The sequence below is a fragment of the Sander lucioperca genome, chromosome 9 (assembly GCF_008315115.2).
Source record: "Sander lucioperca isolate FBNREF2018 chromosome 9, SLUC_FBN_1.2, whole genome shotgun sequence".
Taxonomy (NCBI): domain Eukaryota; kingdom Metazoa; phylum Chordata; class Actinopteri; order Perciformes; family Percidae; genus Sander; species Sander lucioperca.
Window position 1 is genome coordinate 39,840,076 of NC_050181.1, and position 26,962 is coordinate 39,867,037.

At 40.1% G+C, this 26,962-nt stretch overlaps 2 protein-coding genes across 9 annotated transcripts in view; one reads left to right on the top strand and one right to left on the bottom strand.

Annotated features, from left to right (window-relative positions):
* LOC116065074 (WW domain-containing adapter protein with coiled-coil-like) lies at positions 1 to 13,396 on the bottom strand. Its single transcript, XM_031320528.2, has 13 exons — positions 13,143 to 13,396; positions 12,665 to 12,698; positions 11,915 to 12,104; positions 11,211 to 11,302; positions 8,785 to 8,900; positions 8,488 to 8,585; positions 8,004 to 8,282; positions 4,702 to 4,818; positions 4,033 to 4,181; positions 3,748 to 3,839; positions 2,453 to 2,636; positions 1,381 to 1,508; positions 1 to 1,288 (listed from the first exon to the last, which is right to left on the bottom strand). Exons 1-13 carry the CDS (start codon positions 13,181 to 13,183, stop codon positions 1,219 to 1,221), a joined length of 1,590 nt encoding a protein of 529 aa, XP_031176388.1. The 5' UTR covers positions 13,184 to 13,396; the 3' UTR covers positions 1 to 1,218.
* Positions 12,775 to 26,962, top strand: part of LOC116065073 (MAGUK p55 subfamily member 7-like) — a 25,835-nt gene continuing 11,647 nt past the window's right edge. The window contains exons 1-10 of one of the 8 annotated variants that reach the window (XM_036004924.1): positions 13,707 to 14,175; positions 14,970 to 15,023; positions 15,767 to 15,801; positions 16,524 to 16,642; positions 18,034 to 18,111; positions 19,565 to 19,645; positions 21,894 to 22,028; positions 24,355 to 24,436; positions 24,592 to 24,677; positions 25,775 to 25,849. In XM_036004924.1, the coding sequence (XP_035860817.1) occupies positions 15,777 to 15,801; positions 16,524 to 16,642; positions 18,034 to 18,111; positions 19,565 to 19,645; positions 21,894 to 22,028; positions 24,355 to 24,436; positions 24,592 to 24,677; positions 25,775 to 25,849 (681 nt within the window). In that variant the 5' untranslated portion in view covers positions 13,707 to 14,175; positions 14,970 to 15,023; positions 15,767 to 15,776. The other 7 variants (XM_036004923.1, XM_036004921.1, XM_036004922.1 and 4 more) reach the window with 7 other exon arrangements.

The following is a 26,962-nucleotide window of genomic DNA, read 5'->3' on the forward strand; positions in this document are numbered from 1 at the left end:
AAAAGTAGGCAAATCTGGCTCCAGTCAGTTGATAAAAGGGCTGCAGCCATGACAGCTGAACAAAAATGGATTAAATGAAGCATGAGTTTCCTTTTTGACAAAATAAAACTTATTTTCATTGATCTTTTCCATTATGCCTACAAGGACGTAATCAATCATGTGCAACAAGAATTTAGCTTTACATGACTGTCGATTTAGTCGCTTTTCTATTTGTTTACACAATCTCTTGCTAAGCTGCACAAAAGGAATGAAATATTGCCCCCAAGTGGACTTGGGAGAGAAACAAAAGGATAACAATTATACAAAAGAAAGACAAATAGCAGAAAGGATATGAAAACAGCCAGCAGGGCTACAAATGAATGCAACCATTAAATGTACTAGCAGACAACCTAGGTCCAAAAATGTTGTTTTCCCCAAAATGGCTTTGAAACATCTGGAATGTGTTTGCCATAACTAGCCATAACATCCCAGTGAATCTGTACCACTGGAACCATGACGCAGATTCCCATCAATTGGGACAAAATAGCTGAAGCACATTTAAGTATTTTCAGAAAGGTCTGGCCAAAGATCTTAGCTAATCTCATGTAAAAACCAACCAGCTTGAGGACACACTGGGATGGCAAAACCACGGACAAGTATAGTGAATTAAAAATAACATTAGTAACATCACTGCCATTGAATCCATACATTTCAATGCATGACTAAGTCCATTTCAGAAGATTGGGGAGCAATCCCAAAACGGTGTCACACCAATTATTATGAGATGGTTTTGAGTTCATTTTCCCAAAAATGAATTGTAATCTTTTCCTGACCACTACACATCAAAACACACCAGAAAACAAGTTAACCCAATACAATACACACAATCCAAGGTTCACAGTCCGAAAAGGTGCTGTTTGGAAAGAGCCTCAGGTCCTCTATGTCCACTGGTTAAAAGGTCCGACTCGGTGAAGCGGCATTTTCACCTTTCGGCGAAAGCAATTCATGTGCTGGACACTGGAAAAAGATTTTTTATTTTAAAAAGAAAAAAAAAAAAAAAAGGACAGGTTCGGGATTATGGAGCTTCACCTTGCCAGCAGCCACCTTATTTGTCTTCTAACAGCTTTTCTCAGTTGCTCTGGTGGGGAGAGTAAACGGGCTGTAGCAGCTTGCTGTCCAAGTCTATTCCTCTTTTTCAATCATTATTTCAATCCATCCCAGTCCTTTCTTCTCTGGTCCTCACACCATGTAGGAGTTCTGGTTCTTCAGCTTGTCCAGCTCTTTGCTCTGCTGCCTCAGAAACAGGATTCTATAGTTGAGGAGAAAACAAGTACATGTGAACGTGTGCTGTGAATGTCCGCATCAGCTAAAATGTGAATGCAAATGGAACATTTGCCTCACCTCTGTTCCCTCAGTGTGGCCTGGATTTCACACACTCGGACCAGGGAGCGGAGGTTTTTCATCTCTGTGCAGATCTCAGACATGTACAAGCTGCCCATGTTGTGGAGGTCCTCGTGCAACCGAGCCGCCTGGCGGAGAGGGACGAGTGCTTATTGTCAAGTCACGACTTTAGATTTACACAACAAACATTCAACATCAATCAATACTTTGAGAACACGGATCAACATTAGCTTACTGATTCTGGATAAATCAAAACTCAAAAGTTGAGCTGAGGGTTTATTCTTGACCTTGGACACAAGTTTCACAGAAAAATGAATGACCATCACAAGGACCACTTACTTGGTATTTGCAAAGCTTTCAACCACAACTAATGGCCTCCCTCTTCAGATGGAGTTGCTTAGTAAGGGGGGGGGGGCTGATCGATACAGCATAGTATCGCGATATTTTCCGTAGCAATACTGTATCGATACAGTACAGATACAGTATGTGTCGGCCAGTTTGTCTGCTTGACGTTTACAGTACGTGTCGGCCAGTTTGTCTGCTTGACGATTCCATTTTGCAGCAATAACAAGTGAGATGAACAAACAGACATTTATCTTATTAGATAAAACAGATGTTGACAAAGTTTTCCTTTGGGGACAATTTGAAATTTTGTTGGAAAAAAGGTAATCCAATTGCAATATATATATCGCAGAATATCGGAATACGTTTAAAACCACAATAATATTGTATGGTGAAATAAGTATCGTGATGATATTGTATCGTGAGGCCTCTGGTGATTCCCACCCCTACTGCTTAGTTGTCATGGAGATGATTTAGCTATTATGGTTTATCGCAACAGCTGAGAAAGGCCACAAGATGAGCCTGGAAGCTCTGGAAACACCCAAGTAAGTAGACCTTGTGATGACTTTTCTTTTTTTTGTCAAAGACTAAAAGTCTATATTTGTGCCAGCAGCCCCACGGAGCGGTTCTGCTTTTGTAGCGCCGTAATGATGCTACAGCTATAACAAACAGTGGTAACTGGCAACACTCTATTGCTCTGTAACGTAGAAATCTCCGTGGCGGATTGTACCTGTTTCTCAGTGTTCTCTGAAGGCCATCCTTGGATATGTCTGATGAGGCTCTCATCGAAATGAGTTGCCAGGGTGGGGGTGAATGAGCCGGGGTTGTCGCCCTGGCATTGGCTGGTGCTGCCTGAGGGGACATGGGGCAACGTAGCACCAGCTATGCTTGATCCCGTGCACAGCATCTCCTGGCTGGTGGAGTGAGACATATAATTACCGGGGTGAAGAGGGTGTAAATAAAATGACATCCAGCTGCAGTTTCCCTAATGTTGAAATACTGATGTTTGGGCATATTAGTCAAGGATACCGCGATTTATTCAGCCCATAGCATTGTTTTGAATACCTCAAACGCTGCTCATCATATTTCTGATTAAATTTGGCTGAATAACCAACGTCACAAATGTGTTTAACACTTAATCGCCATGAAAAGTCCAAGTGTGGCCCTATAGTATTACGTAAAAAATGCTGGATATGCATTTATGTAATGGTATTAGGGGTGTAAAAAAAAAAAAAAAAATCGATACACTTGAGTATCGCGATATTTTATTTTGCAATACTGTATCGATTTTCAAAAACACAATGTCAATGTCTTTTTTTAAAATACAGTGATTCACGTTTATGTTGTGTTTAAACCCCCTAGCGCTAGATCGCTATGCTGAGACGCACCACTAGTGTCCTCGCCTACCAGTGCCTGACTTTTTGCTAGAAGCTAACAATGTAGCCATGGCTGAACTTTGGCCTACTTTAGCATATAAACATTAGCTCAACTAAGAACCTGGGAACCACAATTCCAAACTGGCAGTTTGATTTTCTGTGTACTGAATTGTTTTTCTAAAGTAAACTTCTTTGACTTTTATGCACATCATGTCTGTTTTTAAATATTAGTTTTTCTAAAATTATACTTTAAAAAAATCCTAATATATCGCCTTATCGAAATATATTGCAATATATTGAATCGTGACCCATGTATCGTGCGATGTATTCTTGCCAATACACAGCCCTAAATAGTATGTCTCCATATTGGATTTGTGCTAGAATAAATTACTTTCCCTATTGTTTACATGTCTTTCCAGAAAACATTATTTTGAATAATACACAGACCTCTTTGGAACTAATTTCTACCGAACTGATGGTAACCATGAAAACTGCTTGGGACACGTTGCTATTGAAATTTGTAAAATGTCTTGTTGTAATTCAGGTGTCCTTTTACTTGTAAAACGGCCTTGTAAGGTTTTTAATTGTTTGCTTTACCTCCAAGCAATCCATCATCACAAACAAAATGGTGTGTTGAAGTGACTTGTACCTTCTCTGCTGGAGAGTTCTTGGGTCCTCTGGACGCTTCTCTGCGGTCTGAGACAGGGGGACTGATCCTTGTTTACCTGAAGACATGGTGCCCTGAAGAGGGAAGGACCGATGGCAGGAGAGACAGAAATAGGAATGAAAACCAGAAAAAGAACATTTAACAGACAAGGGCAGTCATAACAACGTGGAGAAGAGAGAGAAGGTGGGGGTGAGTCACGAGCAACGGGAAGTACTCCCGACATTCTTCAAACTGGACTTTTCTGTTACTTTTGCTCCTGTGCCTCACCCTTGTTTGTGAGGATGTGATGCTGCCAGGGTGCACGCCAAGAAGGGATTTCTGGCTGCTCTGTGGCGTGCCGTTGCGTGGTGAGACGTACGGCCGCGGCGATGATGCATCCGACGTCAGGGAGACGGGGGACTGACTGGAGTGCTGGGCTGCAACAGGAGGACGTAGAATCAGTACGGAGGAAAAGAAGGTTCATTGCGATGATTTCCCTCGACACTGGCGGTACTGGTCCTCATGAAAACCCTCCGCCTACAGTAATTCCCTTTCTTGCTTTCAAATGTGAATAATCGGTTTAGCAACAAGGCAGCAAACAATCTGACAACACAAGCACATTAAAAGGCTAAAAGATGACACAAGAAGACTTGTGTCATCTTTTTTCTGGCACACTTGTTGCGATTGCTATGCAACACATCCTCTGTTCCAGCAGAGAAGGCTCACTGGAATACATGGGAGGACATCTGTTGTTTTCCCACATAGCTATAGTCAATTTGAAAAAGCGATACACGCCGTTAACTTGCATAAAATGCAGAATTTCACTGACTGAAGGTCAAGAACAAATTGTGTATTACACTGCATTTAAAAAGAACTGGCACGGACAGTGAGAGCAGGATCCTTAAAAAACAAATGAGTTAGTGTAGCAGATGGTGAGAAACAGTGATGAGGCCGTACCTTGGTTGGAGTGTTGAGCAGCTGAGAGCAGAGCAGTGATGTTGAAAGCAGGTCCAGCAGTGAGGAGCTTATGAAGCACAGACCGCAAGGAAGCTTGGGTGACAGCAGCTGCCAAGACTGGAGGGAGGAAAGAGGAAACACACACACACACACACACACACACACACACACACACACACACACACACAGGTGAGTGAGCAAGGATGCACAACAGGTGAGTGCACAAACACGTATAGTTATGTGTCAGAAAACACAGTTAAGATAAAAAAAAAACAACTAATCAGTGGAAAGATTCGTCTTTTCACCAGCCACTGGAGCCGGTTTATGTATATGTAATTTTACTACTATTAAACAGCAATCACACATGTATGTCAGGTTCACGCAGAATAGCAAGAAACTAATCATATTAACTGCCAGGTTAATAACAGCAGAACGCTGTCGCCCATTAATAACAGGATCGAAACACACACTCATAAGTGACAGAATATTGACATATTTTTGCCGTACATGCTCTTCACACTGTTTTTTGGAAAAAGATACAACGCATTTTCACACTAGTCCTGTTAGGAAAGTTTCCCTGGGATACTGTTAATCCAAGGAGAACAAGAGTCTTCATCCTTGAAATATTTTCTCTTGGAAAATCCGTCACATAATTCTATAGCTCTCCTATCAGACCTTTAAAAAACTGTCAAAAATAAGTTTATCCAGCAGTTAGCATTTATCTTTTTTTGTGCGTTAATTCATGGCTGCTTGACAGATGGTTCAATCCACAGTCTGTTTTTGCACTAAAGACGTCAGGAGATGCTTCACTCATTATGAACGTATTTATTCCGTGACGGCAAACCATGTTAAACTCCTGTGGGTTTAGCCGGGCTAACGAAACACTAACTCTTGAAGGACACACTATAAAAACGGACTTGTAAACACTTGTTAGCTTAGCAACAAAAAGGCTACAAACAACCCATAAAGGCTCTGACACACCAACCCGACGGCCGACCTTCGGCAGAAAAGGCAGTCGGACTGACTGCCTTTGCAGTTGCTGAATCGGTCTTCATTTCAGATCGACAAAGGTCAGTTTAAAAGATTTTCGTCAGATTTTGAGATGGAGTTAGTCAGGCTCATCCGGCTCGTTATTTCCAGGTTAGCGCTCCACCAATCAGATTGGCCATTGAGTCCGACTGCCCGCCTTCTGATTCAACATGTCAAATCGGCCCAAATGAAGGCAGACGGCTCCTCCGACTGACGACGGCACGGAACACACCGAACAGACTCGAGTCACTGACCTCGCCAGACTGTCCGATGGCCGATAATTGGGTTGGTGTGTCAGGGCCTTAGCACAACACACTCTGTAGGAGCCGGTGTTACAGTGCTACACCCTCCACTCAAAAGAACATCAGATGGTGTGAACATGTAATTGTCTGGTTGTTGAATATAATACAACCCCCTTCTTTTCAAACGCAACTTCATAACGTCCGGGACACTTGGTGGCTCCAGTGTGAAATGTAGTGTGGAAATTAGGGATAGACCGATTATCGCCCCTGGCCGATTATCGGGCCGTTTATTGGCAGTTTGCAGATTATCTGCATTGCCATTTTTATTTGCCCGATAACTAGAGATGCACCGATTGACCGGCTGGTGACCGGAATTGGCCGATTTTCACGTCATCGATGACCGGCTGGTCAGTCTGACATATGCCGATCAAATTCACTCGGGCGCCGCATGATTTACATCGCGCAACATCACACGTGCACATGCAGGGTTTTCGCTGTATGCATGTAGCAGAGGCGCACTGCCACTCCATCAGCTGTTTATGAAATGTCATAAAGTTGTAATTACACGTCTCGAACAGTCAGCCGCTCTCTCTCCCCTCTGAGGCTGAAAAACTGGAACATGAAAACCGCACTCACGCGGGTCCTGTGAAATATGACAGCTACAGTTTATCGGAAAATAGCGTTGGGCACACTGACTTTGATGAATTTACTGTTTATCAGACCCCAGAAGAGACAAGAAGCTAACGTTAGCAAACGCTGTGTGGTCCCTCTGCCTCTGATGCCCCGCTGGCCGCCGTGTAAAAAAAAGAGAGGCTGTATTCCTCCGACACGCTGTATTAACGTTACTGTTTAAAACGCTTTCCAGGATAGTGGGGGTGCATACCGCTTAAAACCAACATTAAAAACATAGTAGTAGTAGTAGTAGTAGTAGTAACCGTCGGTAGGTAACGTTAGCAGATAAGCTTGTTGACAGCAACGGTAGTGTTCATATTTATGCACAATGACAAATAAAGCAAACTTGCTAAAAAAAGGAACTGCACGCTGTTTTCAGGTAACGTTACTGTTGACGTTCAAACGGGCCTGTGTGTGTGTTTTGAGAAATATCTTTATACTGCAAGGCTATATTTATTTTATTTTTATTTGTTATTTATATAGGCTATTATTGTATTGCCATTACCTGTTTTCCCTGTTTTCATACAGAAGTTTAGTTTGCTAAATATATCACATTTGTTTAGTTGGATATTGGATGTGAAAAGAAGGAAATGGTTCTTCCATAACATTGCACTTTAGATGTGTGTTAATTTCCCACACCAGGAGTAATTTATATAGTTGTATTTTATAGCGATCAATTATCTATTTAAAAAATGTTTTATGTTCTATGCAAAATGTAACATTTTCTATTAAAGAAAAGATAGAAAATAAATATTTGTGTGTGCTGTAAAGTGGTTAGAAAAAAATTAAATCGGAATCGGCTAAAATCGGTATCAGCTGGCCTAACTCAAAGAAAATAGGAAATCGGAATCGGCCTAAAAAGTTGTAATCGGTGCATCTCTACCGATAACCGATAGTTAATTATTTAAAAAGTGTGCTACTTTGGCTCCACTACAGCTCTGTGTATGTCCCTCTGCTTCGGTTTCCCTCACCACTGAGTCTGACTTAATGTCCCGCCCACAACACTATCTAAATATAATTTACTGTGTATTATGTTGAAAGTACTAAATAATTGCTTAACGCATTTAAACAAGGTTTTCTGTTGGAGACTGTAACATTCCAAAAACTTTTTGACCTAAAGACTTTTCACTGTAAATGCATAAGTTCTAAAAAATAGTTATCGGTTTCATTAACTACTAATAATCGGTATCGGACTTGAACAAACAGTATTGGTTGATCCCTAATGGAAACGTTACGTTAAAGCCACTATGTGTATACAATGAAAATTCACAATCTCGGTGGAACTACCGAGAAAGACACTATGGAAGACAGCTGTGTGAAAGTGACATCTTGTGTTTCTTTGATCGGTTGTGCCCTCACCCTCATTGAGTTTGGCCATGTCCATGCTGCCGTTGTTCATCTGCAGAGTGGCCTGCAGCGCTGGGAGCAGCTGATGCAGGAGGGCTGGGTCCTGCAGCAGTGCTGGTGACGGGGACTGGACAGACTGAGGCACCTGCCCCGAAGAGGAGGAAGAGGAGCAGGACACGGCGGAGGGGGTGGAACCCAAAGCACCAGGAGCAGAGTTCAGGCTCTGAGAAGAAGAGGAAGAGGAGGAATGGCCGGAGTTGGATGCTGTGGACTGGTCCCCTGATGTTGTCTCTGTGGAGACGAGCAGAGCAGGAGAATAAAGCATTACGATATTTGTCAGGGAAATTTGTGCACCAGACGTATGTAGTAAATCCTCTCTGTATCTTAAATATTTCTCCAGAAAGTGATCAACAGAAGCTCGTCACAATCTTGGAGAGGATGACTTTGTAAAAACTTGACCCACGTTGCTTAGGTTTTATAGTTCTGCTATACTTACTAGTTGAGGCTTTGTCCTGCAAGGCCTCTTGTCTGTAGTCCATGTCCCTGGGGAAACTATTCGCCCCCATCTTGACTGGGTCTTTCGGTCGTTGTTCCCTGAAGCAGAATAAGCAGAAAGCAACAGTGACAATATGCAGGATGCAGTTAGACTCTGTACACTAAGCTAACGATATTCTGGTGCACTGCTTGATCTTGTAATGTACGACTGCATGAGAACCTCGATTACGGTTTCAGGTTGAAAATTGAATTGGCTTTTAGTGTATGTATTTTGTCATTTCATTTTAAGAGGGCTTGCCTCTCCAACAGGTCCTTGGGCTTCTCCCATTGGGAGACCTCAGTTCTACAGTTGTAGTAGTACTTCTTCCCAGAGGAGCTGATGTGTTCTGTCCAGTCATCTGCTGGGTCCTGGTGCTGAGAGAGACAAGACATGAGACCTTAGAAAGCTTTAGAGATATTATGACAAGTTAAAGAGTACCTAGGGCTGTGCAATACATTCGGTCCGCCGGTGAAGGAGCGATTGCCGCTGCTCCTTTAGTATTTAAAAAAATGTCCCGAAGTCGTAATTACACGACTCTGCAGAGCTGTCTGCTCCTCTGAACGCAAGAGAACAGTCATCAGCTCGCTGTCCCCTTTGAGGGCGAGCAACTGGAACAGTGACAGGACGTCATCACTCGCGAAGTCATTGCAACCAAATATACAACAGCGCGAGTACAGCATTTCCTCCTCAGGCAGAGGGACAAACGGCGACGAAAGCCTCGGCGGCTGATTTACCACGGAAACTACGTGAAATATGACAGCTACAGTCGCTTGGAAAAAAGCATTACGGGCACTGAATTTGATGAATTTACTGTTTATCAGACCCCAGATGAGACAAGAAGCTAACATTAGCGTACCGTTCTCTGTCTTTGACTCCCCGCTGCAGGAGACGTAGTATTCCCCCAACACGCTCTATTAACGTTACTGTTTAAAACATTTTCCAGGTTAGTGGGGATGCATACCCCTCAAAACCAACGTGAAAAATCGTAGTAATGTTCCTACAGCATATTGTTTTGTTGCTAAGCTATATGTAAAATGAGCGGTGACGTTAAATCACCTGTTTCACGTAAAGTTATTGTCCATATTTTGGCAAAACGTTTAGTAATGACAGTAGTAGTGGTCATAGTGAAAATGTGTTATTATCTGGAATTGTTCATTAGCTATGTATGTGTGATATAAATATGTAAAGCTGAACGGACTCACATAGTAAAACAGATTTTTATTCTAATCCAAAGACTCTTTCTGTGAGAGAAGGACACTATATCCTGAAATGTAATTGTAAGATATATGATGCTTTTTAGAAACGACTGCAAATATCAATTTTCTTAAGTCTTAAATGTCCATGCTACATGGAAGCGAATGGACATTAGCAACAACATGTTTGAAAAAAATAGTCAGCAGCTATGTTAACTGATGACTTGCAGGTAAATGAGCTATGCTCCTCTAAGTCTATGATCCTTTGATAAGTAAGCATCCGTGTTCATTTAGTAGGTAAGCATCCCTCACTTTCCACCCTTAATAATGGATAAGGGCTTTTCAGTCTGGTTGGGAGCGATAGGTTTAATATTCATGATCATGTACATACCGACACTTCCAGTCATTACAACAATTCCGGGAAGAAAATGTACGTTGCCTCATCCTGTCTTTCCTTCTTACAACTGCACCGATTTCAAAACTGACTGATTTTGCAGAGGAGGCTTGAGCCACAATAACATTTATTTCATGCTTTCTCACAAACAAACAAAAAGGTTAGATGGTCTTAAGAAAAATATGGACAGCAGTAGATTTTATAGCAGGGCCTTGTTATTGCTAAAAACAAATGTAATTGAGATGTGATTTGACAGTTACTGCATGAATTGCAGTTACAGATTTTGCATCAACCCCCGGGCAAAAATGGAACATAATTGATGTACAGTTTTGAATCCTCTTCAATTCTATCCTTATTTTAGCAGCAGCTAACAGCTAATCAACCCGTTCTCCACTTGTGCATCTCAACATAGAGCAGAGAAGGGCAGGATGTCATAATTATCAACAGACTACATTAGCGAAAGATAATCTTTAATAACTTAATCTTGCCAAACCTGAACTGTAAAACCCCTGTTTCTCTTAATGTGTTCCTCTGTGGATTTCTTTTCCTTTCATCTCTCATCTCATAATGGAAGCACAACGGTGCACAGATGAGGAAAAACCTGCCTTTGCGCTACATATTTGTCACTTGCTTGTAGAAACCATACTGTGTGTATGCACATTTAAGTTTAGATTTGGAAACATTTTTGCTTTGTCGTCTTGTCATGATGTTGACTTTACATATGCACTCCACCCTCTACTCACTTCAAAATGATAACTAATAACAGTATACATCAACACCGGCTTCCCAAACAACGTTAAACATTGAATATCTGGCCTTATTGCTCAGTACAACCAGATACTGAGTGAGATATAATAAGATAATTAAATATTTTAACATGGAAGGCTTACATCTAATCAGACAATCTACTCTATAGAAGGAGCCTGTTACATAAGATTCAATCACGCATTGTTGTTGAGACAAAAAAATGTCTGCACAGAGAGAAAGAGAGATGTTTCTACATAATGTCTTGCATACCATGTTCCAAGTAGCGTGACAGCAATTCCTACATGAAATGCTGAGAGTATATCATTAGATAACACTGGACAACGTCTTACCCTGTCTGCAGGCTTGCTCTGAGTCGCATGCGAGTCGGAGCCATGGTGGGAGCTGTTGTTGTGAGAGTTCTCCTGAGGAGAGCCGCTGGTCCCTATAACAAAGCCATTTATCAAGTAAGAGTAAACACACAATGTTTGGCAGGGGAGTGAATCTTAGTGACAGCTGCAACTGCCAAATAAGAAACCCTTTGTTTGTGATTGTTTATGTTTGTATTATTCAGATGTGAGCAGCAATAGCTATATTGTGATCTGATGGCAGTGAGAGGACAAAATAGTGTGAAGCTTCACTTTGTTCCCCATGACAGTTTCCAGGTTAAGGTTATGCTTTTCATCAAACTTTGCACCCACGTCTGCTCAAAAGTGATATGTGTTGAAAAGTACATATATGAAAAAACAAGTTGACATAGTATGTCAGAGATCAACACAGAAAGAATGCCATAATTAACAATGAAGATACTGATCAGAAGAATGTATTTGTTGATCAACGTACACAATTGATTAAAGTCAGCTGAGGCTGAGAGCTGATAGTTTGCCTGCAACCACAAGCATCTGATATTTGTCTGAGGTGCAGGACCAAGATGCTGCCTTTTCCTTATAGCAACCCTTTAAGATAAAACGTGCATGCATTTGTAGGACCACCAGATCCTAATAATTGCCCCTTGTGGAATTAATAAAGTTGTTGAATTGAATTGATCCAGGCTTACCATTTTTTCCTCTAACTGGGTGAGAGGTTTTTGCCTTGCCATGTCCTGTGCCGTCTCCCTGTCTGCTGCCAGGACTTTCGTCGGAGCGTCGCAGCATCTTGTAAGGGGGTGTGGGGTCTGATGAGCCATCGCGCACTTTGTCATAGCGGTGAAGGCTGCTGGACTGGCTCTTTGGCTGAGATTTATGGGCCTAGATTGAATAAAGCATGGCAGAAAGAGTTGTTGGGATGGGTAGTTTTTGTCATTTTTTTCCTTATTTTGTTTAAATAAATATACGTGTGAGTATGTGTGTGTCTGTAATAAATATAAAGATATAAGTGTACAGCCAAGGTTCTCTGCTTTTCAGCATGTCTTGAATGTATCCTACAGGAAGCCATTTAAAGTTGGTAACATCACTTTGTGGCGATGTTCAAGGAGTACTACAGTGGTGCCAAAATGTGTGCCTGATGCTATATCAACACAACATGAATTTAAGAGCAAACTTTGCCAGGGTTTACAAGAACATTACACAAACTGCCACAAAAGTACTTCCTATGGGAAGTTGTGTGATAGCCATGTAGATTGAATGTAAATAAAGTTTTTAGTGGTTTATTTTGTTCAACAGTATGATTAAGTGACAATATAATTGGGAATTTAACTGGAAGTGTTAGTGAGATTTAATTTGAATGGAAAATACTGCACCTTCATTAGCTAACGTTACGTTAGTATAAAGTAATGACAGGTGACTTAACAAATTGTCATATGTCATACCTGATAGGATTGCGAATCCCTTCTGTCGTTGCACCTGTGGAAACACACAAAACAAACAGTATTGTAAGACAGTTTGCATTTTTACGGCTAGGCTACTTTTTTACCATAGCAACATACTTTCTGGAGCTTATTTAGCTACCGTTAGCTAAGTTAGCTTGATTTGCCACCTTAGCAACAGCTGCTTGCTCTAACGTTAGCTAGTAGAAAAAAACCGATCATGTTTAAAACGTATCGTAGCTACATATTGTGACATATACACCCACGGTTTACCATTAACACGTTAGTTAGCTAACGTTACGTTAATTGATAGGCTACAGTAAATATCCGGAACCCAGAGCTAATTGCAAACTGTTAGCTCGTAGCACTGATAGCTAACGGTTACAGGCAACACGAATAACCAACCTACATATGAAAGAAAAAAAAAATAGGTAAACCCTACAAATAACTTTAAACATGTTATGGTTTGTGCTTGATTTACCCATCGCTGACTCTTGTTGGTTTCCTTGCATACATCACCATCAAGGCCGGGGTGGTGTGTGTGTGTGTGTGTGTGAGAGGGGGAACCGTGGCCTCCTGTCTGTCTGCTTTCACAGCTCTCTTTTCTTCAGCTTCCTGATATCTGGACTCAGTCTGTCCTACCAAACAGAAACCTACAAACAGTGCACCGAGCACCAGCACTGCATAGCGGGTGGTCTTTATTGCAAACCACCCTCAGTGCATCGTCTGGCATGTAGTTACGGTATACGCTTGGCTCGGCCGATGTAGCTCAGCGAAAAGCAGCAGAGTCAGGAGGAAACGGACTCCTCGGTAATGTTTAGCTAGAAAAAAAATAAGTTCCGGTTGTATTTTCAAATTATAAGAACCTTATTGAATAAAGAAGGTACCACAACGAATACAAATACATTAGGTAAACTTGTTCAAATGCCGTTTTTGGACGGTCGTAATGTTTAACTCAAAAACAGAAATAGGAAGGAATAACCGCTGAAACACTGTCGCAGTCGTTACTGGCATTACTGGATAACTTAGCTAACGTTAGCAAACTGAGTGGGTCTGCTAGCTAACGTTAGTTTCAAGACGTTTCTGATAAGCAGGGAACTTCTGTGTACACAGATATTTCATTATAACGAGACATTTAACGTTAAATTGACAAGTAATGTAATGTTTTTTATCATGAAATGAAAAAAACGGGACATGATGCTGAAAGTAAGGCAGTAGCAACCAGACTCGCCATTCATTTGTGTTGATATATCGAAAACAATATCCTCTTAGCATGGCAAAGCAGAACGAAAAACTTCACGACCGCGTTGTAACGACAAATACAAGATTTATTTTTTCTCACTAAAGCAGTTTTAAGTTTGCGCTCTTATTGCGAAGTAAGTAGCCACATTTCCGGTATTAGCCTAGCTGTCTCTGGCTAACGTGACGCAGCTGAAAACGAAGCTAGTTGGTGCGGTGGACTCCTCCTCTGAGTTCACATCTCGTTGGTTGGAAATTTCTGGGACACACCCACGGTCTATAGTCTGATCTGTTGTCTCTACATTAGTGTAATGAACACTTGCCCTCCATGTAGCCTACAGTATGTCTTTTCCTCCTGGGACTTATTTGGTATACGTGTGTGGATAAGGCAGTACGACAGACACTGACTTTCTGGTCAGTATGCTGACGAGCAACAGATGAACTTTTATTTCTAAATGTATTCCACAGAACATATGGGCCTGTTGGTTTAAATGTACATTCTCAGCCTCCCCACAGAGAGGTCAGGGTGACACTGAACCGCTACTGCACTGGGTAAGTATTAATTGCTTTGCACAGGGTCATGCCCCTGATAGAGAAGACTTGAACCCAATGAATAAGGGTAATGGGGTTGATATTGTGACATGCATCACACTAAATCTCACCTCTTGTGATTGTTTAGGTTGATGCACTTCCCTTAACACGCATCTTCATGTTATTAACGTTACCTTAAAAAACAGAACTCTCATGCAGCCTATTTTATCACCACAGATACGATTGTGAAATTAAAGAGAATCAAATGAAATAAAAGTAGGCCTACTGAAAGGATGCAAATGCTGACCTGAGATTCAATTAAATCTGTGTGACAGTCATATGTGGAAAGTGAACTGGTGTAAGCTAACATTATGCCCCATGCTCTTTGATTGCTGTATCGATTGCCCGTCGGCTTGATTTAGGTCAGACTGACACATATTGACTGGATAAGGAACAGTCTCTTTTACAGTTTGGCCAGTCGAACACTATACAACCTCTCTCTACAAGTGGATGTTCATATGTAGCTCATACTCTTTAGGTATTAAGCGATATGGCCTGTCTATACTGGGCCTGATGGAATGGATAGTCTCTGGTGAGTGCAATTTAAATTGTGTGGTTCCAATGTGCTGAGCTGTTTTCCTCTACTTAAAATGTGTTGGAATGGACACAAACATGTGTGTTACACTCCTAATCTGTAACCCAGATTAGCTGTATTAGTCCAAACATATTTCTCACAATATTTTCATTTACTATCTGCTATTGAAACATTAAAAACAAATATCAATGTCGATATAGCATTGTATTATTTCTCTAGCCGTGTTAATTGAGGGATACTGGACACTATTTGTTTTGCAAACCATTGTTAAATTTTCTAAAATTGATCAAAATCATGAACGGAGAGAGGATAAAAATTGATTCATTTTGAGCAGAGGACATCCAATATGTATCCTGTAGTATGAGTTATGTTTTCATTATTGTTTGTTGTACTTTTAGATTAGTTTAATGTGAAAAAGGAAAAGAACTCTGCATATTATTGATAAAACATTTACTGATTTAATACTTTTTTATATATGTACAGTGGAACAGTGTATTACTGTAATGTTGCAATATTTCATACCAGCATTAGGGGGCAGTAATATGTCAGAAGAAAGAGATATTTCACACACCGTGTGAAAAACATTTCTTTCCTTTCTCTCATTATTTCTCTTTCTCTGTGTCACGCTCTAGTCTCCCTCTTCACTAATAAAATTCAAAAGAAATCTGGAGCAAGTTACGGAGTATGAATATATATCAAGGGTTTCAATATTTGTTGAATTTTTCTTTTTCTGTTCTCAGAGTGAGGAGGATGCTGAGTCGTACAGAACACAGAGGTACGTCCAAAGTGGAGCAGGTTAACAGGTTATACGTATATGTACATGATAGGCAATATGTAGGCAATTTGAGCACATTCGTGTCATCTTTCCTTTTACTTTGCTTATCCTGCCAGATAAAATACCTGCAAAACTGGAAAATAAAGCAATGATCCCCTTAACAGTGACTCTTTTAAATGCTGCCCTGTGGGAGGTGTTTTATCACACCCTCCATTTAACCTTTGACCTCTCTCTTTGGGTTCTGACCTCACCTCATAACCATAAACAGGGTTTCCGCGGGGTCTTAAAAAGTCTTAAATTCGCTGAAGTATTGTGATCTAGGTCTTAAATAATTTTAAACAGTTCTTAATTTTCCTACGTCCATGTAAAACTACCTCTAATGCTTCCGTAGTTGTTTATAAAGTTGTTTTTTTTATTCCGTGGAGTTGTAGTTCTTTAGTTTGCTAGTCCAAATATAATTTGATATATACTTACCGACTATTATTATCGATTTTATTCAATTTGAATAAATGTTTTTGCAACTTTGCAAGTCATTTTGTGACTCTGCATTTAGTTGTACTTTTGTGTCGGGATACAGGTCTTAAATTTCATTCATAAAGATCTTAAAATGGTCTTAAAAACCCAGAAACAGAAACCCTGATAAAGGTCCATAGGTTAATATCAGGTGCAGGTGGTGTATATGCGTTTGTACGTGTGACAGTGTTCTGCTCCTCCTCCTGCAGGCGTGTGCAGGTTGCTATCATCAGTGATGTCAGGAACCGAGTCTCACACCGACAGGGAGGAGGACTACAGGTTCCTCCACAGCATGTTGATGGAGAAGAAGCTTCACCTGCTCTTTAAGGTGAAGACACATTTGTGCTACAACGATTTGTGCTTGTTTACTTCCACTTATTTTAGTCACAGCATCTACTTTGTCTAACTTTTAAGTAGCAAAATACAAAGCTGAATTAAATACCCAGAACTTATTTTTAGTAGTACACCAGTGTAAATATACTCCATTACGAGTAAATGTTCCGCATCCAAAGTGTTACTTAATTCAATTCAATTGAATTTTATTTATAGTGTCAAATCACAAAAGATGTTATCTCAGGACACTTTACAGATAGAGTAGGTCTAGACAACACTATCATTTACAGAAACCAAACGATTTCCCCAAGAGCATGCATTTGGTGCGAGCAAAAAACGCCTTTTAACAGGCAGAAACCTCGGACGGTATTTGGCTCTTGGTGGCCGGTCATCTGCCTCATCTGCCTCTGCTTTTCAGTAAAAGATTATACAGGAAGAATGGCTCCTGTCAGTGTTACTCTATTATACATTAGTATTACATTCTTATTATTAGAGATGGCCCGATACCATTTTTTGCTTCCCGATACCGATTCTGATACCTGAATTTGCATTATCATATATTTTATTATGTTTTAACAATTGTATACTACTATCCCTGTATGGATGTGATATTATTTATCTTTGTTGTCGGTTTGGCTCAGGTTTAACTCTTTGTGAAACATGAACAAACACAAACAATGAATGCCACAGAAGTTTCTTTTATTATCAAGTTTGACAGTCAGTTATAACAGAAAAAGAACATAAATAAACTACTTTAACGTAGATTTTCTTTAGGGCTTTATTACGTAGTATCGGATCGGTGCATAAACTCCAATACTTCCCGATACCGATACCAGCGTTTTAGGCAGTATCGGAGCCAATACCGATACCAGTATCGGTATCGGAACATCTCTTCTTATTATTATTACTAATGCATTAATATGTAAGTGGCACTTCAGTGTTGCAGCTAGTCAAGATGGAGCTAATTTTAACTACTGTATTGTATATACTGTTGAGTAGATTAATGTAAAAATGTATCATATTTTATAAGACTCTTATAAGATTCTCCAAGAGCGCAGATGTGGAAGACCTGTAAACACTGACCAATCAAAGCAGACTGGCCTTTTTCGGGAGGGGGGCTTGGGGGAGACAGGCGCTAAAACAGAGCGTTTCATGTACAGGTACAGTACATTCAGAGAGACAGTGTGAGAAAAATAATGTGTATTTTTAACATTAAAGCATGTTCTATATTCTATTAGAAACCCAAAATATTTTAATAATGTAAATTGTATTATTATAAATTATTTTAATTAGTGGTAGAAGTAGTATTAGTATTTGAAGTTGCAGTAAGTGCCTTTTTTTTACTGCAGAGAGAACTTTTATTGTGATACTTTCCTGACTTGACAGATCCATGAGCGGCTGAAGCGTTTTGAGAAGCGAAGCCCTATCCCGGTCCAAGAGCATGCCGCGAGTCTGGCTTCAGATGTAAGTGACTCTCTCCAAACATCTTTTGCAGATAGACGCGCTGCCGAGGATGACAGTTTGACAGCAGAGGGAAATGTTCAAATTGTTTCCTCCACATACCGATGACTTTCCTGTCACACAGAAGCACGAGTGGAACGCAAAGTCCTTCTTCCTGACTGAATTATGAAATGTTATCTCAAAACTCTGTCACCTCGGATAGTATCACTTGAAAGGCTGTGTTTTATAGCAGATATCGTTTTGTATCTGCATGCCAGGAGTTAGGTCACCGAGGATAGTTCCGAGCAAAAGGCTGCTAAACTCATTTTGTGTGTAGTCTAATGTTTCAAGTTGGAGGAATACAATTAATTTCAGATTTAAGATGAAGTGACAGAGAGTGTTCCCACTACAGCTGTGACTCAAAATGGCACGACCAGTCTCTTCAGATGTGCATCCTATTTCATGTACCAGTCCTCTTCATTCCTGTTACCAACCAATCACTCCTATATTTCCATCTCATCCCACTACCTTCCTTGAACCATTTTGGTCATGTTCCACCTTCATTTCCTGACTTTTCCCCTCTTGTTCCTGGACAAAGTGTTAAACAAGGATGTTCTTTTTACACTTTTCCCTTACTCCATATTTTCTTCTCTCCATCCCCAAACCATACTCCCCTTTCCATTATCTCTATTCTTCCGCTTTCTCTGTATCCTTTCCCCTTTCTCTCCATTTGCGTTTCTTTATCTTCTCTCAATACCCTGCTGCACACTGTAATTCCTACCATGTTTCCATACTGTCTATCTAACCATATCCTCTCCCCCAAACTCCTCTCCATCTCCTTCTCTTCACTCCCTTTGCTTCAGATTCTGTTAGACAGCCACTCTCCGCCTGGCTTAAATCATCAGGACCTACTGGAAGGGCCAAACCATGGGTCTGTTTCCCCTCAGAGAGGCTTCTGTTTGCTCACAGTGGAAACTAATGACCTTCATGCATTGTGTCTCTGGAGTGTGCCTAGACATCTTGAAGCAGTAGAAGTCATTACAGTAAAATGCTTGACAAGACGGGGGACTGCACACAGTCACACTCCGCCTCTCCACTTGCCGCTGACGGTCAAGGCTGCTCTGTTTTAGCTGTCGCCGCAGCTGTCGTGTAGCCTTGAACATTCGGGAGCTTTTTTCCGACGGTGGCTAAAAGACACAAAACCAAAACAGGAACAAATAGTTAACATGATGAATTAAAAAAAAGCAAAGCCCCAGTGAGGTGAACAGGGCCATATGAAAGCGTAGAAATAATGACAGTACCGATGATGTGTCACTGCAGTCTGATACAAGTTGAATTTCACTAACCTTTTTTGTCTCTCTGCTCGTTTCACTGTCTCTCTTAGCTAAACCTCACTCAGGCAATGATATAAATGTATACCTCTAATTATAAAAAATATATATATCCTGCCCCTTCTTCTCTTTTTCTCTCCTTCCAGTTGGCGGAGGAGCTGATATACCAAGTCTGGAGAGATGAAGTCGAAGAACTGGTTGCCCTCTTTTCCAAACCCAACTTTAAGGTGAAGAGTATTTCCTTCCATGGTGATGATGTGGTCCTGTAACTTCACACGTGTGTCAACCCAATACTCCCCCAGCCAAGTCCTTTGTCCAGTCAAATCGCATCACTTCTACCAATGAAATACACCACTCTTAAAATAAATAGTTCAACATTTTGGGAAATACGCTTGTTTGCTTATTAATCAGAGAGGATTGATACCACTCTTTTGTCTCTATGACAAATATGAAGCTACAGCCAGCAGCCGATTAGCTTAGCTTAGCACAAAGACTAGAAATAGAGGAAAGCAACTAGCCTGGCTTCTCAAGAGTCTTCCTGTAAATCTGCAACTTGACGTTTTTACACTTCAGTTTTTGTACTGATTAAACCTAGTTGAGGTAACTGTTTCCTCAAGTGTCTAGTCCTTGTAGTTAGCTAAACTGTTACAGCAAGCTACAGACAGGGGATGGTTATTGCAGCTTATCTTGGCAAAACAACTGAGAATGTCATAAATGTAAAAAAAAAATACAATATTAGCTGTTTCCCTCTATTTTCAGATCACTGTTTTGCTGAGTTAGACAATAAGTATCAATACTGCTCTAATAGCTACCCATTAAATATGAAACTACAGCCAGGGAATGTTAGGTTAGCTTACCTTAGCTTAGCATAAAGAATGGAAGCAGGGGGAAACAGATAGCTTTGCTAGCTATTCTGATGCTGTTCAGGCGACTGAACACTGGAGTTTACACACACACACACACACACACACACACACACACACACACACACACACACACATCAAAAGGCTTATATGGGTGACACAAAGTGACAAATTAATCCAAATATAAATTCTATTAAATGTATTTCACCTAATCATATTGCCCACTGAGAGGTGCTGACATCTATTAACCACACTGGATTTGAAGCTAATCTACTGCCTAGTTATGTTTATTAGTGTTCACTCATGTAGAGGCCCAGACTACTCAAATGCATGTTTCCTTATTTCAGATGTGATGACAGTCATATTTCAGACACACACACATACACACACAGCATACGGCTTTCCAGTGAGCTGCAGAAGTTGTGGCTTTTCTTAATGAGGAGCTGAGGCCAGCCCGAGAACTAACAGGTTTGTTTGTACAGTCTTATGACCTGTTTGTTCTTGGCCCCAACGCAGGAGCTCACACATACTTATGAGAGACTCGGGGTATAATATTCTGTGAATGAATGTTTGTTTTTTGAAAACCTGTCTCTGAAAGTGGCCAGAGACACATTGCTCACACGCTGGCAGCTTCTGAGCAGAGCAACTGTTGATGGACAACATGGATAAGTAGACTAACTGACAGATCGATTGGCTGATTGTTAAAATCAAGTTGATGAGCAGATGTTTTCCTCCTCTTCTCAGGTTTTTTTTTTTTTATAACAGTAAATTGTACCATGTGCAGGCTGAGAGATTAACGTTTATCCAGAATATTGTTTTTCTGCAAACAAACCTGGAGTTTTCGCACAGCCAAAGTTAACAAAGAGTGACCTTAAATGAACTGTCTGGGGATTGATAGTGAGTCATATATCAATTCACAGTCCCTTCACTGGAAAAGCAGTTTCTTCTAAGACTTGTGTTGTTTGCCAGTAAGACTGTTAGTAGTATGGGGGGTTGCTTTCAGGTGGCCCACAGGCTGGCAGTACATTCCAGACCAAATCAAATTTGGCATGTTGGCACCGGCAAAACTGAAGGTTAGTGACCAGGAGGAAAGTGCTTTTTTTGGATTCAGTCGCTGTAGTGAGTGCAGGCAGGCCAGCCAAACTTATTGGAAGTGTTGCATAGTCTCAGTCACCTTTAATTAGTCAACAGGGATTTTTGGCATTTTTGTTTGAGTGCTTACCATTTTTTAACCTCACAATTACATTTAACCATCTCTAGCCTAACCAGTTGGCCTAAATATGTTGATTTAAACCTGCACTGGTAAAACTGGTGACAGTGGTTCTTCATTGCGCTTCCATCTAGAATGACCACAATTAAATGAACAGACTTTTGCAGTGATTACACTGGCATTAGTTCACAATGTTGAATTTGACAGCAGCTTGACAGCCAACGTGTCGCTTTCCATTTTGTTTGGAGTGTTCTGTTGGCTTTATCCAGTGCCATTTTTCCATACCAAGTGAGATGCATTAAAGGATACTAGCCCCAGTGCCACATCTATTCACAACACCTCAAATTCAAAGTGACAAACCTGACTGCAGATCAGCACCTTTGCTGTATTTCTGTTTCCTAGGGTCTGCTGTCTGTCCATGATGCTGTAGCTCAGAGAGACTTTGAGCCTACTCTGCCACCAATACCTGATGATGTACTGGAGGAGGATGAGGATTCTGTCAAAATTGTCAGTCTGGTCAAAGCCAAAGACCCCCTGGTCAGTAAACATGTCTTCATGTTTCAGAGGTTGAGTTAAAAATTTGATTTGCCCCGTTTGGCTTAAATGAATAGTTCGACATTTTGGGAAATACACTTATATGCTTTCTTCCAGAGAGTTTATGAGAAGGTTGATGCAGTACCACTCTGCCTGTATGTTACATGTAAATGTGCAGTTAAAGCCAGCAGGCTGTTAGCTTAGTAGGGCTGGGACGATATGCTTTGTCCCGATTTGATTCTTTCACGATACATGGGTGCCCATTCGATTTCTATTGCGATTTTCATTTATTGCGATTCTTATTTCATTTGTAAAGAAGAACATAACATGTATTTTCTGCATTTTCTGCTTTCGCTCTGTTTAGCTGAAAGCGGTTATGATGTAGTTGCCAGTAGCAGTACCGTATAAACAGAAAATATTTAGGTGAATCATTGGTAAAAATAAAAAAATTAAAAAAAAATGATTCTAGGGAAAATAATCAATTTTAAAAATCATCTTAGAATGAAGACAGGAAACAGGGAAGCAGCTAGTCTGGCTCTGTTGAGAGGGTGGAACAGTAGATTTTGTCTTTTTATTTTCTTGATCTCGTGTTAATTAGTAAGTTTTGGAGCTGTCTGAAGGCTAGGCCAGGTGTTTTCCCCTGTCTCCAACCTCTATGCCAAGCTAAGATAACCTGCTGGCTCTAGCTGCACATTTATGTTAGTGTTTACAGAGATGAGAGTGGTATCAATCTTCTCAAACAAGTATAGCTGTACTTTACTGCTTGTCAGCTTGTTTCTAATTTGGTCTACCTGGCCTTGTAATGCACACAAAACAAACACAAATGTAAGAATTTAAGTTAAGACAACCATATAACTGGGCAACTGCACTTGTAATTTGTCCAGCCACAATATCTGACACACACAGGCAGTTCAAAGCAATAAACATGTCCACGGGACAGCTGAATTTTTCTCTGGTGACTGAATTTATGTCATGTTGTCGAATTGCGTGACTGCTCAAGCCATGTATGCCAAGGTGTAGCAGGACTACAGCCCTTGGAATGACACGAAACATAAGAAAAGCTTCCTGCAGCCAGGAGTTTACAGTCAATTCTTCCACATCTTTGCTGCCATATAACTGCTGTGACGCACAACATAGTTTCAGCATTGTTGTGTGTTTGTGCGTGCACATATTTATGCATGTGTATCCACTCTCTTAAATGAGTTCTTTAAAGCAATATTAAGCATTACAATGGATTGGATTCTTTTCCGTTTCTGATGTAAATCAGCTCGTTTCAAGGTCTTTAATCATAGCTCATTTTCTTGATACTACCGGAATGATCTGCCTTATTCCACCTTGTTCCAAGCCATTGTCACTTATTTCTGGAAATTTCCTGGATCAAGTGAATTTGGACTGAAAACGAACCAAACTATAAAGATGGCATTTCTCTGCCAAGGCCTCAAAATCCTCTAAATTTGTTATTTTAATAATAAAATGAAGTTCAGATTTTTTTTTGGATCTGCATCTGGATCAAGATCTCAATAAAATACATGTAGTGATGGACAGCTGTGGGGTACATGTGCCAGATTTATTCCACTCAAGTAAATCCAGTAGTTCATTAGAAAATAGCAGAAATGTTCAAATATGCCCTCACACACACAAGTTTGTTTCTTAGCCTGTGGCCTTACTTTCCAACAAATTATATTGAAATGTGTTGACAGTTTTTTTGAGATATACTGCTAACTAAAGACAAACATCGCCGTAAAAACATGTTAAGATGGAGATGTTAATTTATGAAATAAAAATGATGATGATTTTAGGGGGAAATATGAGAATCATTTACTTAATGATACATTTTTTTGCAGTGTGTGTATGCTCGTATGTTAGTGTTTGAGCTTTGAGAGTGGAATGTGCTTAGGACCAATAATAGAGAACACACTTTTGTATTGATCCCAAAACTAGATTGGAAGGGGACTGACCTTTTTCTGACATGGTCTCTTTTGATCGATCCAGCATGTTCCCGTTTTCCAGACAACAGGGTTACACCCGAGCGTGCGTGAGCTGATTGTAGTCAGCTACATAAGATGCTCTTTCCATTGCGATTTGCTCCACATCAATAACATCTGTTGAAAATAATGCTGATTTGGATAACCTTTTCCAGCGCTTTGTGTGTTACATGAAGGCAGCCGACTAAATGGTCCCATCTTGATACAAATAATTTTCTCTGGAATGAAGTGACTCTAAATGAGAAATTTGTCTGGACTGTAATAAAACCAATGTGTTATTTTCACTGTTCATCGCTTGACCTCTTTGTTCATCATCCTTTCATTCACTTATCACCATCCTCAAGGGGGCAACAATTAAGAGGGATAAATCCACGGGGGCTATTGTTGTGGCGAGGATCATGAGAGGAGGTGCAGCTGATAAAAGCGGTAAGATGAAAAACTCTTTATTTATCACAGTTGTGTCCACTCTACTCTGTCACACTAGCTTTATATAAATTTGTAACATTATGATGGTGTATAGTAAATGTTACAGAGAAGAGCATGTGACACAAATTTCCATATGTATTTCCAACACTTTGAAGGCCTGATCCATGAAGGAGATGAGCTGAAAGAGGTGAATGGAATCTCACTGGAGCACAGGAAGCCAAAGGAAATCCTTACTCTTCTGGTTAGTCTCACTTCCTACTACTTTACAAATTTGTATTTTTACACACAAAACGCATGTAAGTTTATAAAATGCGATGTTTTATCATAAATTAAACTACCCAACAATGTATAGGCCTACAAGTACAGTTGAAATGATTCGACGATTAAACACAGAAATGTTTTGATTGTTTCCAGTTTCTAAAATGTGAGGATTTTTCTGCATTGAGTACTTTTACTTTTAATACTTTGAGTACATTTTCCTAATGATACTTACATACTTTTACTCAAGTAACATTTTCAATGCAGGGCTTTTACTTGTCAAGGCGTATTTCTACAGTGTGGTATTAGTACTTTTAACTTAAGATCTGAATACTTCTTCCACCACTGCTTCTCTGCTTTTGCTCTCAACTTTTCCTTTCTTCTTTTCAGTGTTGTAACTTAAACGATAAGGCTGACATTGTTCGATATATAACTTATTGTCAACCGATCTAATGAAAAAAACAAAACCAACACAGTGCCACTTCTCTACCATGTCTGTGTCTCTCAGCTCCATCCATGTTTGTTCCTATTAAAGACAGAAAAACTTTAACAAGTCATAAATACAAATACTTTCGAGAAGATCTCAGTCATATCCTAAGACAGCTGAACACTGTAGTTTTTAGCAAACGTGACTCAAACAGGAGTAAACAGTGTATTTGTTTTGGGACTATTTCCTGCTGCGGATTAATACACATTTGGTGCACTAGTGAGCATCTAGTATGTACAGGAGCAGGATGGTGTATTATGAAACTACGTTGCCCATGTTCATGAAAAAAATAACATGGGCAACGCTGTGGCTCATTGAAGTATTTTAATAGTTTCTGGACAACAATGGAGCTTAAATTAATAGCAGTAAGATATATCAGGATTTGACTGAACAGACAATGTGTCTTAGTTACCTTTGGGCAGAACCAAGCTAGCCGTTTCCTCCTACTTCCAGTCTTTATGTTAAGCTAAGCTAATCGGCTGCTGGGTGTCGCTTCATATTTTCCATACAGACATGAGGGTTGTATCAATCTTCTCATCTAACTGAAAGCAAATATGAATTCCCTAACATATCTAACTACTCCTCTTGCGCAGGCTCGTTCTCAGGGTGAAGTTACATTCAAAATCATTCCTGCTTCCTCCAAGGAAGAAATGTCATCACATAAGAAGGTACAGTAAATATTAACTACATATGTATCTCCCGTGGTGTGTGTTTTTTTTATGTTAGCATGCAATCTGACTGCATGGGGAAAGCTGCCCAGCTGGTTTCGGTAAAAAGAGATGAAATCAGTGGTATCTTGTGTGTTTGGTTATATTTTGTGTTTTTGCCACGGTGCTGTCACTACAGCAGCGCATTGTCAAGAACTAAATTCGGGTCAGACAGTCAAGGATAAGACAATAACTAACTTCATTACAATTTACAGCTTTTTTTTATCATTTAAACACTTGATTTATCATTTTTCACCCATCACGTGTGTTGAGCTACACCAACTCAATTTAACATTAATGATCCTACACAACTTGTGTGGAAAATGTCAAGTTCCCCAATCCTTTTCTTCGTTTAGGAAGAATTCAGGCCACTACCGCCACATACATGAAGTGGATGTCCAAGCTGGAAACTGTTAGAGAAGGGAGCATTTGCAATGGATTAAGACAAATTATTTTCATGATCATTTCTCAAGAATGACACCAACATATGTGAAAAAGCACCAGGGAAAGATGTTGTGTCCATTGCTAGGATACAGAAAACGTTCACAAAGCTGCAGTAGGAAAAGAGAAGAATGAATAAATTAATTACATATAATTTGTATTTTCCTTTGTCACCTATTTGTCTAAAATTTCAAAATCAAAATTGTAGGTCTGTAAAATTCTTAAATTCACTGAAGTATTGTTAATAAATAATTATAAACAGGTCCTATTTTTCCGACGTCCATGTAACGCTCCCTCTAATGCTCTTTTTTAAAATGTGTTCTTTCTTTCGCTAGTTCAAATATAATTTTGCTGTATTACGACTACAAATGAGACCAACATGCAACTTACATTGCAGCCAATCAGATTTCCTGTTATTGGCGCGAGTCTCTTTCGGATTGTAGTACAGACATAAAACAGATTTTATTCTTCAGCTATGGGGAAGCAAGTTTAGCGATACTTGGCTTGAAAAAACTGAATTTAGGGCTTAGTTGCTGTTGCGATAAAGGTCTTACATTTCATTCATAATGGTCTTAAAAAGTCTTTAATTTGACTTAGTGAAACCTGCAGAAACTCTGTAAAAAAACAAACAAA